Below are 16,739 nucleotides of genomic sequence, written 5' to 3' on the forward strand. Positions count from 1 at the left end.
CAAAGTTAAATCTAGAATTGGCTTCCTATTTCGCAACAAAGCATCCTTCACTCATGCTGCCAAACATACCTTTGTAAAACTGACCATCCTACCAATCCTCAACTTCGGCGATGTCATTTACAAAATAGCCTCCAATACCCTACTCAATAAATTGGATGCAGTCTATCACAGTGCCATCCGTTTTGTCACCAAAGCCCCATATACTACCCACCACTGCAACCTGTACGCTCTCGTTGGCTGGCCCTCGCTTCATACTCATCGCGAAACCCACTGGCTCCAGGTCATCTACAAGACCCTGCTAGGTAAAGTTCCCCCTTATCTCAGCTCGCTGGTCACCATAGAAGCACCCACCTGTAGCACGCGCTCCAGCAGGTATATCTCTCTGGTCACTCCCAAAACCAATCCTTCCTTTGGCCGCCTCTCCTTCCAGTTCTCTGCTGCCAATGACTGGAACGAACTACAAAAATCTCTGAAGCTGGAGACTCATATCTCCCTCACTAGCTTTAAGCACCAGCTGTCAGAGCAGCTCACATATTACTGCACCTGTACATAGCCCATCTATAATTTAGCCCAAACAACTACCTCTCCCCCTACTGTATTTATTTATTTTGCTCCTTTGCACCACATTATTTATATCTCTACTTTGCACATTCTTCCACTGCAAATCTACTATTCCAGTGTTTTACTTGCTATATTGTATTTACTTCGTCACCATGGCCTTTTTTTTGCCTTTACCTCCCTTATCTCACCTCGTTTGCTCACATTGTATATAGACTTATTTTTCTACTGTATTATTGACTGTATGTTTGTTTTACTCCATGTGTAACTCTGTGTTGTATGTGTCGAACTGCTTTGCTTTATCTTGGCCAGGTCGCAATTGTAAATGAGAACTTGTTCTCAACTTGCCTACCTGGTTAAATAAAGGTGAAATAAAAAAAATATCTTTGATCATGACACTGGTGAGGAGGAGAGAGGCCAGGAAACTGACAGTGAAAATGCATTAGAGGAGGAAGTGTCAGAAGTTGAAGACAACACAGAATATGATCCAGACCAAGAGACAACCAATGTGGAACAATCCAGTGATGAGGAAGAGGGTCCTGCTGAGGTTGTTGTTACATTCCGGTCAAAGAATGGGAATTTGTCCTGGTTTTCATCCCCAGCTGAGAGGAGAGGTCGACGTGGGTCTCTTGATTTTGGCTGGTGTGTACAGATCCAGAAACTAATCTACCACCAGTTTATGGGATGCCTAGTCTGGTCGGGCAATTGTTCGTGCCACTATGTCACTCCAGACATTATACGTGTTGTCACGGGTGATTCGCTTCAACAACCATGGTACAAGACCATGCCTCCGTCAACAAGACAAGCTGGCAGCAATCAGAGAGGTTTGGCACAAGTGGGTGGAGCGCCTGCCACTCATCTATAACCCAAGTCCAGGCACATGCAACAACCACCATGTATTGTCCAACATGTGCATGAGAACACACAAAATGTAACCACCATTGATTGACAGATTGTGAACATTTTTATGTTTTTGTTATTGTTAGTACTACTGTTGTTCTTTAATGTGTTCAGACATTCATTTTGTAATATGGTAATGTTTTCATGTGTAGTTTTGGGCCTATGTCCTTTCTTTACTAATACAATCATACCGGTCAGTTTTGACCGGGAACACAACAGATGTTGTTTTGTGCCACTATTTAAAAATGTTAAATAGCTTCAAAACAAATGTCCCTGTTAAACTTTGACACAAAGTAGTTTGTAATAAATAGCACATTATGTTTCATCTGAGTATTTGTTATAGTCAAAATAATCCATACATTATGCATTTTTTACTCAAAAACTAGTTGTATGAGCTCAGGTCAATGAGGCCTAAATAGCAAATAGAAGTTCAAAACTTCACAAGAACTTAAGTTGATAAATAGATCTAACACAACATTAGGCGATAATATATGTATTATTATGGATTTATAATCAGCTATAATGGGGCGGTCATTTTGATCCGGGAAGACAGAATTAATTAACATGAAACGAACACATGAAACGATTTAGCTAAAACCACCAAATCCATTTAATAGATGGCCTGAAAAATGTAACCTTCAGAAAGAACTTTTCCAAAAGTATGCCCATGTTGATTCTTAATCAATATTGCTATTGTGAATCAAGTAGACAGATCCTGAACTGGACCGCCTTGGTTTGCGTCAAAGAAACACAGCCTGTTAACAACCTTCTTGTACTCATACCTTATGGTACCAACACTATTTAGCACGGGCCGTAATTACATTTTTTTCTAGTTTAAATCTGGATTACAAATAACCAGATTTCAACCAGCCAGGTAAAGACATCTTCTTCTGGTCACTACAAGGACTTGAGGAAAACCTTCCTTTTTCAATAAGTATACAATGACGTCAGCCTGAATTCTTTACAAACAACTTTGCCCACTGGCCCAACGGAACTCGATATTGTTGCGTCTCTTATTCACAGTTGTCCACTTGACACTGTGTCTAACGGCGTAAATCCTGTCAACATCCAAGGATGTTTGAAAATACCATGCTCATAAACCACTGTGGGATACTCGTGTATGTAATGCAGGAAATGCAAATCGTCAGACAGGTGTTTCAAAAGAAGACCATCACAAATCCATTACCACAGGAACAGTCAACAGACGCCTCGGTTAGTATCTGTGCCTGCCTAATAGTGCATATGCATATTCTGATTACCTTACACACACACGCGCACATGCACGCACACGCACACACACTACTGCCTTTATCATACATATTACATAATGAAAATGCCAAAATAAAAGGCCCATGATACTAATATTGTAAATATATCATATTTACATACACTGGAAGTTCTACTATGTTTGAATCCCCGAGCTGACAAGGTACAAATCTGTCGTCCTGCCCCTGAGCAAGGCAGTAAACCCACTGTTCCCCGGGCGCCGAAGACGTGGATGTCGATTAAGGCAGCCCCCTGCACCTCTCTGATTCAGAGGGGTTGGGTTAAATGTGGAAGACACATTTCAGTTGATGTCATTCCGTTGTACAGCTGACTAGGTATCCCCCTTTCCCTTTATATAGAGTGCTGAACTTGTATGAGAAACCCCCAGTTGTTATCACTATTTCTGCAGCCTATACTAAGACAGCTCTTAATTCCAAAAGCACTTGTGTGCATTGCAGTAAGATATTGCTTTAATCTGGGTTTTTCCTTTGGTCATGGCCATTTTGAGTTACTGAGTGAAATGAAATACTTGATGTGCATTATTAATGCATTTGTACCCTGGTGCAGTGTTGTGGTTCCATAAATGAGAAGTGAACCAGGATCCTTTTTAATACCACTACTGAGTTGGTAAAGTGCGGTCAAAAATTGGATTCCCTTCATATTTTGATTTGCTTCACCTCCATTTTACTCCTCACACATACACACAAGTGCATAGTATTGTCAAATTAGTACTAAATATATTTGATTGAACACCAATTCAGGTACTTTATTTCTGGACAGTGTTGGAAGGGAATCCAATGTTCCTGGGAATGAAATAACAATAGTAATATATGGGTGTCTGGGTTTGAGAGCAGCAGAGTTCAATATAGCATTTTTCTCCTTCTAAAGCAAGCCATTACTACCCTACAAATGGTTCATTTCCAGCCCAGTGATAACTTTGCCCTTTTCCAAGATTACCAGCAGATAACCTGCCTCTCTTCTACAGCAGCCATCAGGTAAAATATTGCTTTGTTTGGACAGAATGCTTTTTCCTCTTTTATGTGTGCTTCCCCTTCTCTGAGAATAAGAGCTCTTCACAAATACACAAAATGCACTCTAGCACAGACAGTTCTGCTGCTACTGTATTGCATTGGTTTTTCTTATGTCTCATGCTTTAATTCTTTATTGTGACATCTAGAAATCCCTTTGGATCAATTGCAGTCATTCAACACTGTATGGTGCATCAGAACATTATTATTTCCCCAAAGATAATAACATAGAGGTTTCCTTGGTGATCACAGACATTACATGGTAATACACAGGCTGCACATATTCAATATTACAAAACGACTAAGGACAACATATTAGTTGACGTCAAAATCCCATTCAAAGATAGCACACAATAATACATCAATGTCACAACTTTCTCAATGATCACAGTCATCACACAGGTTCCAGTATAGACATAGATTACATTACGACAAGGTATGATTTCCCTGCATTTCAGATCACTGACTGGACGGACCAATGACAGAATCACAGGATATCACATATCTACACAGAAACCTGTTTTAACACATTGAACTGCAGTGGAAATCTGTCAAATGTGATTATTATCAAAGAAAACGAAATACAAATTGTTACCACTTGAAACAGAACTGCAAAATAGTGTTATTGATAACTGTGGGCTTGCATCCTTTTATAAAAGTTCACATTGTTACTAATAGCCTACAGTTCAATTGCCAACTGAATAGTAGTACAAAGTCCCTGTATTCACAGTTCCTTCATGGGAGCATGATAGGATAGGATTAATAGGATGAAGTTGAATGTCCCTGTCGGGAAAAGTGTCTTATAAACACAGTACTGCTGTGTACAAAATAGATACTGTACACACTCAACATACTACATACATTGCACGTTAACCCTGTCATACACATTGGGAGCCTGACTGTCTGATGGGGGCACCACTTCCCGCTGAGCTGAGAGAGAGCCCAGATTCATGGAACTAGGGCTGAGGGATGGGGCTGGGCTAGGGCTCCTGACTCAGTGCACAGCCACAGTGACAGGCAGCATGTTGTGTACTAGTAGGTCTCTGGAGGACTGAGACTGATGATTACCCTCTGGGGCCAGTCTCACTCACACTGCCGTCAACCATGCCAGAGTTCAACCTGAAGACCCGATTGTTTGGCCGGATGGCCACAATGAACTGCCTCTTAAAGGTCTCACTCAGCACGATGTAGAGGTATGGGTTGACACAGCTGTTAGCGTAACCCATGCTGATAGCAGTGTTGTAGAGATAGAGGAAGGCAAAGCTGGGTCTCTGGACCCCCAGGTGGGCCAGCTGCAGGATGTAGTACGGAGCCCAGCAGATGAAGAAGGCCAGGCATGTAGCCAAAGCCATACAGGTCACCTTACGTGTACGTACTCTCAAGCTGCTCTGGGGCAGGGGGGCCACCGTGGCAGACATGTTCTGGAGGATCTTGAAGAACACCACGCAGATGATGACAAGAGGCAGGGTGAAGGCCAGCACAAACTGGTAGAGGGTAAACCAGTAGGTGTCAGTGGCTGGATTGGGCAGCAGGAGGGCACAGCCCACTGAGCCGTCACCTCGGGGCATAAGGCCAGCATACATCCACACGGGAGTGATGGAGACCAGGGAGAGCACCCACACCATCCCCACCGCAGCCCCCGCCACGCAGGGTGTGCACACATGGTTGAAGCGGATGGGATGGACCGTGGCCAGGTAGCGGTCCAGAGTCATGACGATGAGGATGTAGGTGCTCACTATCTGGCTGTTGGAGTCCAGGGCGGTTATGACCGTGCACATGATGTCACCAAAGCACCAGGAACCGTTGCCCAGGAGCTGGTGGATGAGGAAGGGCATGCCCAGGAGGAAGAGGAGGTCCACTAAAGACAAGCTGAAGATGAAGATGTCCGGCACTGTCTGCTGGGCTCGGAACTTGGTCTTCTTCACAATGGTGTAGATGACAATGCAGTTGCCAATAATCCCAAAGAAGCAGATTACACCAAAAATGCTGGGCATTAGGACGTTGTGGTAGGGCACATCATTTTCTGTAAATTTGACAGGAAAAGTACATTCAGTCTCATGTTGCAGTGTCATTCAGACAGGTGTTCGCTTGCATACAATAAGTCTTGATTTTTACTAACAGTATAATGCCACTCCTGGCTGCTACATCACAAATATCAAAGACTCCAAACTAATCCTCAGAGATGGGAGCTGTCAACTCATGTGGTGCTGATATTCATTGCTAATTATAAACTGGGTGGTTCAAGCCCTGAATGCAGTTGTATATCAGATGGTATCCCAGGGGAATGACAGAACAGTTATTTTTACTGTTCTAATTACGTTGGTAACCAGTTTATAATAGCAATAAGGCACCTTGGGGGTTTGTAGTATTTGGCCACATACCACACCTCGGGCCTTGTTGTTTAATTAAACCACGCGCTCACATTTAATAATTTCACTCAAATGTAAAGTAAAAGTCATAGGACTAAATTCCCAGGATAAGATTGAATTCATTAACATTGATTTTACATTATAACATTCATGCATGAAATCAGGAAAATAACAGGCTACCTGCTGGACTTTCGGATGAGTTGTATGATGGGAGAGACGTCTGAGACCAGTTGTCATTCGATACATTTTCGAAGTCCATTTCGAAGTTAGACTAAGCTCAACAAAAGGATGGGCTCTGAATGAAAAATGATGTGAAAACAGGCAAATAACGTAGGCCTAATTACCATCAGAGTAGACTATAGAAGTGAATATTCTATCATCAGTAGGCTATACTATTATTGTACTGCTTGGCTACTGTCAATAAAACCCACTTCATGCTCAAATAGATGCAGTCAAATAGTGAAATGTATTATTTCATAGTGGCAAGAATTGTTGTAATGACATCAAATATATATTCGGGAAAATCCTTGTCCTCATCACAGTCTCAAAAAGACAACACAATGAAAAATAATGATAATAATACTTCTCAGGTGAAACATTTGCAACTACTCAACATTCTTTACAACCCGAATTGTAAACATCTTAGACCCAAAGAAAGGCACGGGCGCCCTTGTCTATGCTGTGCACTGTAATTATTGTTGATGAACCAGGCTCCAATTATTCTAGTACATCAATTAATCAATCAATCAATCAAAGTAATTCAGTGGAGACGGGGTGAATTTGTACAAACTGACCTTTTCCTGTTCCTATTTCTGTAGCCTTTCGTCAAAATCCAATTGGTATTCTATCTTTACACCAGTAGTGTTGCTAATCAAAGCACCCCCTCACACAAGAACACTTCTTGAAAGAGAGCCTGTGAGGTTTACAGTGATGTGCCTTGCCAACATTTCAAATGGTGGCTTCGCATCCTGCCCTATATGGTAGAGAAAAAGAGGAGGGGTACATAGAGACACGTAGTGACAACTGATTTGACTTCGTAGCAATAATAGGCTATGTGTGATACCAGTATGTAAGTGCCTGAGTGCACAAGTAAAACAGTGCCACTGTCAAGATTGATGCCCGTTTGTGATGGCACTGTTTGTTAGATTGACAACAACTAAGAAATAAACGTGCCACAATTTCCAGGCTAGGGGGACATTGACAATACTTCTAAATGTAACTATTTGTATTCCAATCATTCATTTCCTTGCCTTTCTTCCCATGACACCAGGGTGTAAGCGTTCTTTTTGTGTGTGTAGACCGTAGTGGACACCCTTTGCCACTAGGTAACGCACTTTCCTATGTTTTTCACCATCTAACTAGCTATGTAACAGAAATGTGTTTTAAATAGTACAACAACACTTTAATCTATGTTGCCTATTGCTGCACCAGGCACACCAAAGTTATGTGACATACAGAGATGCATATATTTGCGCTGTACTTGAATAAAAAAAAAAAAAAGAGCAAATCAACCACAGAGCTTTATGCAGCTAGCTATCAGGTGAAAGTATCGCGATAGACGGTCCAGTGGCTCGCAGGCGAGACCTATGGGCCGGTCAGACACCCTGCTCACAGCGCGAGGCAGGAGCCGAAGCAGCAGCAGCACCCGAAGCATCTGGAAGGAAGCGGAAATAAACGTCGCTGGCTAGTTCGGGTTTAAGCAAAAACAGACGTATTTTGTACATTTACCTCCACTAACAAAACTGTAAAGGGTGGATCATAAACAATAAGGACATTTGATCAAGCAAGAAGGTTACATTTCACAGCTAAACTGGCGGGTGAGTTTTTGTCTCGTTCTACTGAATACAAAGCAAAGGCTAGCCAGCCAGCTACATTACCCGCTAGCATACGAAAGTATTTTCTTGGTTTAACTTTTTTTTTTAAATAGCTGTAGTACTGTAGCTAGCTAATAGGCCTATATGCTTGCCATGCAGAAAACTACGAATTGACATAACTGTACACAGACATTTAACCTAGATATTAAACAAATAACTGTTGGCTAAATAGGTTGGTGTTTTTTTTATTTGTGTTTGTTGTTACTAGTAGCTAGCTAAATAGCCGGCTAGATTTTTCGTTTTGGCTAGTTGCTAGCTAACGTTAGCTTCCTCTTTCAGATGTCTAGCGTTTGAACTGGCTCCTAGCTCTAATTCAAAACAGCTGGAAACGGTGTTTCACAGTACAACCAACATAAGTGAATTTAGCTACTGTAAAACTTTAGCGCAAATGTAGTAGAATTGGCTATTTCACTGGCCCAAATGTGGGTACCTAACGTTAGTTAACTGACTTTCCTACAAGTGGAAGCTCTGTCACAGATAGAAACAAACTGATAACGATAGTTGCCAGAAAGCCTCCCATAAACGTGAATTGTCAAATAATAACCTAGAAAGATGTTGTTCACCAACTAGCTAACTAGTCACTTAATATAACGCACTTCGCATGATTGGTAAGTAAGCCTGGGTAACTGGTAGTGACCTACATAGCAGAAAGTATCGAATTGATGCAGAAATTGTATATTCCAGTGCTGGTTTTGATTGTTGTGTGTGTATCAAGCAGGCTAAGAAATGTTTAGTAAACAACGAATCTGATTGGAGAGCTAGTAAACTTCGTATGAGGCATGCTGCACTACAACAAGTAGCTATAGACTTTAGCGCTCCCCCATTCCTTAACCCAACAATGGCCTGTCAATTGTCAAATCTTGGCCAACCACTAGTGTGGATTTAATTCTGACATTGGTACAGTTGGTTTTGGGTTGCCAGGTGCCCCAGGTGGGTTGAGATTTCACTTAAGGACCAATGGAATGGTCTAACGTGAATATACTCAGTCCACCCGGGGCACCAGCCATGCAAAACGAACTCCACCCATCTCATTGCCGTTTGGTTTGTTTTTTTATCAGCATCAAATGTATCAAGTGCACACCCGAAAGATGTCAACTGTCTGCCTTCACCTCTTTTTAGAAGAACATCTGTCAATTTCAGTCCCATCATCATACAGTGGTTGACCGACAGAACATCCAGGCATAAACAGAGAAGCTAGATATTATTTTGTGGCATGTTTCTCCTTTTTTGCAGATACCTTCTGTGAGCTTTATGTGAGGATCCAGCCCTAAAGGAACGGGTCATAGACGGGAGGAGCGACTCGGAGCAAGCAACCGATCACGGAATTCTTGAACTGTGTTTTTATTTTGACACTGCTGGTCTCCACACATCAACGACAGGGAATAAAACAGCATTCAACCTACCAAGTACCCTAAACCCACGGTTATCCAATAACCAGTACCATGGAGGCCATTGCCAAATACGATTTCAAAGCCACTGCTGACGACGAGTTAAGTTTTAAACGTGGGGAAGTTCTAAAGGTAGGATTAGTGCGTTTTTTGTCTTCAAATGACTTAACTAGCAGCTACCAAGCCTTGCAATTATCTGCTTTAAATGATTGTATAATTCACCTGATCAAAGGTTGTTAATCTACAATTAATGGACAAATATATGTTTTACTGGTACATCAAATTGCTCTTCTGGGAGCATATGCCCCTCAATTGTCAAGAAAAATTACATTTGAATTGCACAAACTTGTTTTTCTATTGCAAACCAGCTACAATAAAATGTTTGTCATGGAAAATATCAAAGACCTTATCGTCCCACGTCTAGTAAATAACAGCAACACAACAGCTTATTTGTCAGAGTTGTTGCCTTCTGCAATGTTCCTCTTTGTACTTTCTTTCCTCAGCCCTTTCTTCACACACAGTATAGTATCGGTATCTAAAGCTACACCTTATTCAATGAATAAGCCAACATCATAGTACGTTCAATACAAGGTTTAGGCTTAGTAGAGTGATGGGGCTCAACACATGGAACACAAGGACTTTGCGGATGGGTTTATTTCACTGTGTTGAAATGCCAATCCTGCAACTTCTCTAATCTGACACAACCTGTGGCCAATGGATCACTTCAGACAGCCATCTTACTCAAAGCCTCACTCTCAGGCTCACTGTAAAAGAGCTCAGTCCATTTTCAGAGCTTGATCATCATGGGACTGCAAGATGTTAGAAAAAAAATGTCTATGCAAGTGCTCTGGGATTTAAATGTAATCATCATAATCCCTCTGAATGTCAATGGGTTTTAGGTAAAGAGGGGGTAAATTTACCGCCTAAGCACACCAGCTATCGTATGTTTTATCTGATTTCCGTTTCAAACGATTGTGTGTGTGTAGCAAATGGAGCTAAACCTCTGTCTTGCTAGCAACTACATGTTTGTAAGATTCTGTACACTTTAAATCCTTTGAACTATTTATGGCATTTTGTGGTGTTTTGTGTGGCTATTAGCAGTCCATACACCCCATCAGAATGCCTCATGCACTATTTGTGTATAAATGTCAACAGAGATATATTCCCCTCTGGGACACTTAATGAACATAACACACCAGTGCAAACCGTCCCTGTTCTTACACCATAATAGCAGTGTGTGTTGACAGGCAACAGGTACCCACCCGCCTCTCATGCAGTTGGAGAGGACACTGCTGTTGAAACAGTATCAGTAGGCATCTCCCACTTATTTTTAAAACCCACCCAGTCTCTTCAACATGAGTCACACTCAGAAAATATGTTATTGACTAGCTAATTTATGGGTTTTAAAGCATAGTTAAGTAATGCTTAAAGCTAGTTAAGCACAGTGGTCGCTTACACAAGACCCCCTCCCTATAACCACAGAAACACAATACTCTTCTTTTCAAATCTAATGTTATTTGTCATGTGCCGAATACAACAAGTGTAGAGCTTACCATGAAAGCTTACTTACAAGCCCTTAACCAACAATGCAGTTTAGTAAATAGAGTTAATCAAATATTTACTAAATTAACTAAAGGGAAAAAATTTAAATGAAAAGTAACACAATAAAATAACTATGAGGCTATATACAACGGGTGCTGGTACCGGGTCAATGTGCAGGGGTACAGGTTAGTCGAGGTAATTTTTACATGTAGGTATGGGTAAAGTGACTATACATAGATAATAAACAGTGAGTAGCAGCAGTGTAAAAGCAAAGGGGTGGGGGTGTCAATGTAAATTGTCTGGGTGGCCATTTGATCAATTGTTCAGCCGTCTTATGGCTTGAGTGTAGAAGCTGTTAAGGAGCCTTTTGGACCTAAACTTGGCGCTCTGCTACTGCTTGCCTTGCGGTAGCAGAGAGAACAGTCTATGACTTGGGTGACTGGGGTCTTTTAGGCCTTCCTCTGACACGCCTAGTATTTAGGTCCTGAATGGCAGGAAGCTTGGCCCCAGTGATGTACTGAGCTGTACACACTACCCTCTGTAGCTTTAGGACAGGTCCAACTCTGGGGTGACAAGGAGTAGGCTAGCCAGAGAGAGACTCCCGTCCCTCCTAGCCTCAGATGCCAGTGTGGTGCTGGGCCCCTGTGTTCCGACAACCCCTCGCCCAAGCCCCCTGCAGCACCGAGCTCTGCATAAATATTAATCAGAGTGTGAGGCGGCGAGCAGCTTGATGGCACGCAGAACGCAAAGCCGGCAGCATAGCGATACTCTAAAATTCCTGCAGGAGTTGCGTAAGCCGCAGGCTAGACCGCCACATTGCCTCGGCACCATCATCGACAGAGATCAGAGAAAGACCCGTGGAATACTGGTGTGAGCAAAGATACAGAATTAATTTTGATTGCATGGGCATCTAAAAACCATGTACATGAAAGGTTCTCCCCCCCAACAGTTTAATTTCAGACCTCATCTAAGTGCTAAGTGTAACTTTGTAAGTAGGTCCTGCCATATGAGAACACGTCTCATATCTGTGGTAGAAATTTTAAAATGGCCCTGTTTGGGAGCGGCCATTCCATTCTGCTTCCCTTCATCCAGCCCTTCGTATGTGTCAGTAAGATCTTGAGTTCTCTCATGTCTCTTGAATATCGTTACTTATAAATATGAAAAGGATTGTATGCAGACTAGGTGCAGTCAACTTTGCTTTTTAGTCTCTGGCAATGTATGAATTAATTTTGTCCTGTTTTTTTTGTCTTCGTATGTGATTTGCTATGGGGTTTTGAAGAGGACTTATCTCACCAGGGGACTCTGGGGGAGAGAGGGCTCAAAGTAGAGCTACATATAAGGGTTCTTATTAAATTTGCATATCAGAAGAAGAAAAAGTGATCTCAATTTTCACAGCCAGAATCGTTAGTGTTACTCTGAAAGAAGTTAACTTCTAGAAGTAGACAGCACGCTACCCAGCGTGAAATGTTTGTTGATTGGGAGATTCAGACAGTCTGTTTTTTACCCTTCCAAATCCATTTTTAATACTTGATCACATCAGATCCTCAACACAGAGAAGGACATTGTCAGCCTGTCTACCTTGCAGAGGCATGAGTTTGAATGTGAAAGGAGTATGCACTACCAGAGCATGGGGAGGTCTAGGGTTCATTGTCCTAGAGAATCTCTTTAAGTAAGTGCTTTTGGCTAGCCCCTCCTGCTCTGTCCCTGGAACCTTGCATCTCATAATCCTTTATCTGTGTGCTGCCTTTGTTCTTTGGCTGACATGTTTTGGATTCAATTCCTAGGAATCATCAGGGGGTCCTCAGTAGAATGATTGGTGCGTCTCACTTACGGGTGAATCCCATTTGAATTCAATCACTTAGACAGCATCCCTTTTGATTTAAACAACATTTTCTATACACGTTTGCCCATTTTGCATACCCCACTGTACCATCCGACATCCTTCATTACTGGAAAAGATAAGCAGTTGAGTTTGATATAATTTAAAATCTCAATCTGACTGACCCGGTAAAACAACATATTTCACTGCACCTATCCAGTGTATGTGACAATACAAATGTATAAACAGGGTTGTCAAACTATTTTATAATTTCTATTGAAAAAAATCATACTAAACTTAAAAGATAGTGTGGTTTTCTGATCCACGCCCTTATCTGGTGTGAGCACCATTTGCCTCATGCAGTGTGACACCTCTCCTTTGTAGAGAGTTGATCAGGCTGTTGATTGTGTCCTGTGGAATTTTTGTCCCACTCCTCTTCAGTGGCTATGTGAAGTTGCTGGGAACTGGAACACGCTGTCATACATGTCAATCCAGAGCATCCCAAACATGCTCAATGTGTGGCATGTCTGTTGAGTATGCAGGCCATGGAAGAGCTGGGACAGTTTCAGCTTCCACGAATTGTGTACAGATCCTTACGACTGCATTATCAAGCTGAAACATTAGGTTTTTGCACAACAATGACGTCAACGTCATAGTATCTCTGTGCATTCAAATTGCCATGGATAAAATGCAATAGTGTTCGTTATCCGTAGCTAATGCCTTCCCATACCATAATCCGCCATGGGGCACTCTTCATAATGTTCGAAAACCGCAAACCGCTCGGTCTGCAGTTGAGGCCGGTTGGACGTACTGCCAAGTTCTCTAAAACGACGTTAGAGGCGTCTTATGGTAGAGAAATTAACATTAAATTCTCTGGCAACAGCTCTGGTGTACATTCCTGCAGTCAGCATGCCAATTGTACGATCCCTCAACTTGAGACATCTGTGGCATTGTGTTGTGTGACAAAACGGCACATTTTAGTGGTCTTTTATTGTCCCCAGCACAAGTTGTACCTGTGTAATGATCATGCTGTTTAATCTGCTTCTTGATATGGCACACTTGTCAGATGGATGGATTATCTTGGCAAAGGAGAAATGCTCACTAACAGAGATGAAATACAAATTTTTGCACCAACATTTGAGAGAAATATGCATTTTGTGCACATGGAAAATGTATTGGATCTTTTATTTGTGCTCATGGAACATTTCTTGGATCTTTTATTTCAGCTCATGATACATGACACCAATACATGTTGCGTTTATATTTTTGTTGTGTAATTTAAAAAAAAAATTAACAACCTTTTAACGCCTATCTAAAAAATATTTTTTCTCCATATTTGCTTATGTTATAGCTTAGACCAGGGCTGCCCAACCCTCTTCCTAGAGATCTACAGTCCTGTGGGTTTTCAGTCCAACCCTAATTTAACACACCTGGTTCTACTTATTAGCTGCTCAACAAGACTTTAACTAGCTGAATCAGATATGCTAAATTAGGGTTGGACTGAACCTACAGGACAGTAGATCTCCAGGAAGAGGGTTGGGCAGCCCTGGCTTAGACCCTATTTTATATCTGAGGATTTTGTGTTGTCTGCCATCGGTTGAGACACAACATGCTCTTGGATACAGGGTGGGTTTCATTTCAATTATAGAAATATAATTAATAGAATGGACCTATCCCTTCAGACCACTACAATTTAGCTGGCACACCATTGCAATTGATATTTTAACTTATACCAAAAAGATGGCCACCGGTCTACCCGCTGTTGAATGTCAACTTAATTGATCATGTATATTCTATTATCTATATTTCTATGTGTTCAATGTGTTTTCTATGGAAGATTGACGGTATAATTTACATCAACTGATATTCCCATTCAAGTCAGCATTCTCTGTGTGGACCTCAACCTTGTGGTACCATTTTGAAAGTTTAAATGTTATTTGCATTTTAGTACATTTATCAGCCAATACATTACACTCACCCTGTATTCAAGAGCATGTTGTCTTAATCGATGGCGGCACAACACAAAAACCTCAGATGTAAAATAGGATCTAAGCTAGAACATATGCAATATGAAAAAAATTGGTGCGAAAATTGGTGTGTTTTTAGATCATTGACTTTTTAAGGTTAAAGGACAATGTACAAAATAAATAAAAAATAACAATTATAAAATAGGTATATAACCCTGTTTGTCAACTTTATGTGATATCAATCTCAACTGTTTATCTTTTCCAGTGATGAAGACATGGATGTCTCCATAGTTTGGCCAGGTAAACAAAATAGGTGAACTTTGAGCACGTTTATCTGTTGAATGTTTTTGCACTCAGGTCCAAAAAGTAACTTTCTGTGCACTTCTACAACGGGCAAATATGTATAGAAGGTTTTGTTTAAATCAAAAGGTGGCTGTCAAAAAGTGATTGAATTCAAATAGATTTTTTACCCTTTAATCATAATTGCTTTCGCTGACGTGAATGAGTGCAGGGGGTGAGCTGACTGGGAAAGAGGGGTCATTAACAGAACAGTGCCGAGCAAGCTCCACAATCGGAGACGGGATGGTCGGCCTATTTAGAGCAACACCCCCCAGAACAGCAGTTTTTCTGCAGTAGCAGTGACTTGCCAATGTCACTCACTGAGGTTTTCCCTTCAGAGTCGTTCACAGCAATAGAGGGGAGACAGAATCTGTAATGGGGGGGCGGTGCTTTGTTGATGGCTACCTCATCTGGCAAGTCTCCCTTTCTCCAACTATCACTCTTAACGCCCCCCCCCTCTTTTCCTCACTCTACTGATAGCAGGACATATGTCTGAATGTTCTCCCCTCCAGATTGCTCTTCTGTGGGACAGGACAGAACATGCCCATATTCTCTCTCCATCCCCCGTAATGCCCATAGGCACCTCACATCGTGGCATGTTTAGCACGTAGGCTAAACCACGAAATCAAGCTGAGTGCACCAGCTTCCATGTGATGGACTATTCTCGGCTGCTTTCGGGGGGGGCATGTATTGGTGAGGAATAACTTTCATTGACTGCATGTGCAAATGCACATACGATAATGCCTAGGATTGTGTTTTCAGTCTTTGCCATACGCCTAAACCTTGAAGGCAGCTTGGAGCAACCATTATTTGCTAAGATGGGTTTTTCTTCAGACCAATTGTTCCCCTGAGGTAAGGTAATCATCAAAGAGTACCGAGCATAACTGGATTATTACACTTAAAAAGATTAATCCTAGATTATAAACCAACAATTTGAAATCCAGGGGTTGTGTTCTGCCTTTTGGCAAGCTGCCGTTCCATATGATTGTGACTGTTTGAGGTTGGCCGCTTTCTATTTGAGGAGAGTGGGATTTTTCCTTTTTAGGTTTGGCTTGCTCCCAAACTAGCAGGTCTGAGAGTCACTAGTTGCAAGGTAGAATTGGTCACATTTTAAATGGCCTGCTACATGGCTAGTGCTCAAGATGGGCCTTTTCCGTCTGCCTTATGTCTCAAACAGCAATGTGATCATTTCTGTGTACAGAACAATCACTTCAGATAGTCTACTTATTGTTTATCTGAATGGTTCAATGGCACAGAAAGGAAATTAACACATTAACTAGGCCTTGTGTGAATATTAACCTCAACTCCTCCAAATAGCCTGTTTTAATGGATAATAATTATAGTAATTTGGTGGGTGCTTTATGATGTCGTTGGTTGGTTTTGTCTGTCATAGTTGGCAGTTGCTGGCCAAGACACTGCTGCTTCCATTCAGTCTGGACATTTTGATATGTGATAGAGCATCAGTCAGTTTAATTTTAGGGTATCATATCAGAAAAAGCTGTCAGTGTGATATTTAAAAAATGGAAAAGGAAACTAGGTAGCTCAGCCATTCTGTTTCCAAGTCTGTGCAGTTTTATGCAAATTGTCCGGTTCACATACTGTAGAGTAGACTGCTTCAATGTCTTGTGATTGATGACAAAGGTCTATTCTACGCCTACATACCTAAATTAATCTATTCCAAGGTATTTA

The 16,739-nt window shown here is 41.5% G+C and overlaps 1 protein-coding gene and 1 pseudogene across 1 annotated transcript in view; one reads left to right on the forward strand and one right to left on the reverse strand.

Moving 5' to 3' along the window:
* Positions 1 to 3,927: 3,927 nt before the first annotated feature.
* On the reverse strand, positions 3,928 to 6,414 carry LOC120044612 (annotated as a pseudogene).
* Positions 6,415 to 7,713: 1,299 nt separating this feature from the next.
* Positions 7,714 to 16,739, forward strand: part of LOC120039012 (growth factor receptor-bound protein 2-like) — a 48,117-nt gene continuing 39,091 nt past the window's right edge. The window contains exons 1-2 of the mRNA XM_038984545.1: positions 7,714 to 7,938; positions 9,229 to 9,515. Coding sequence (XP_038840473.1) covers positions 9,438 to 9,515 — 78 coding nt within the window. The 5' untranslated portion in view covers positions 7,714 to 7,938; positions 9,229 to 9,437. The remainder of the gene's footprint in view (positions 7,939 to 9,228; positions 9,516 to 16,739) is intronic.

The sequence above is a fragment of the Salvelinus namaycush genome, chromosome 3, assembly GCF_016432855.1.
Source record: "Salvelinus namaycush isolate Seneca chromosome 3, SaNama_1.0, whole genome shotgun sequence".
Lineage (NCBI taxonomy): Eukaryota > Metazoa > Chordata > Actinopteri > Salmoniformes > Salmonidae > Salvelinus > Salvelinus namaycush.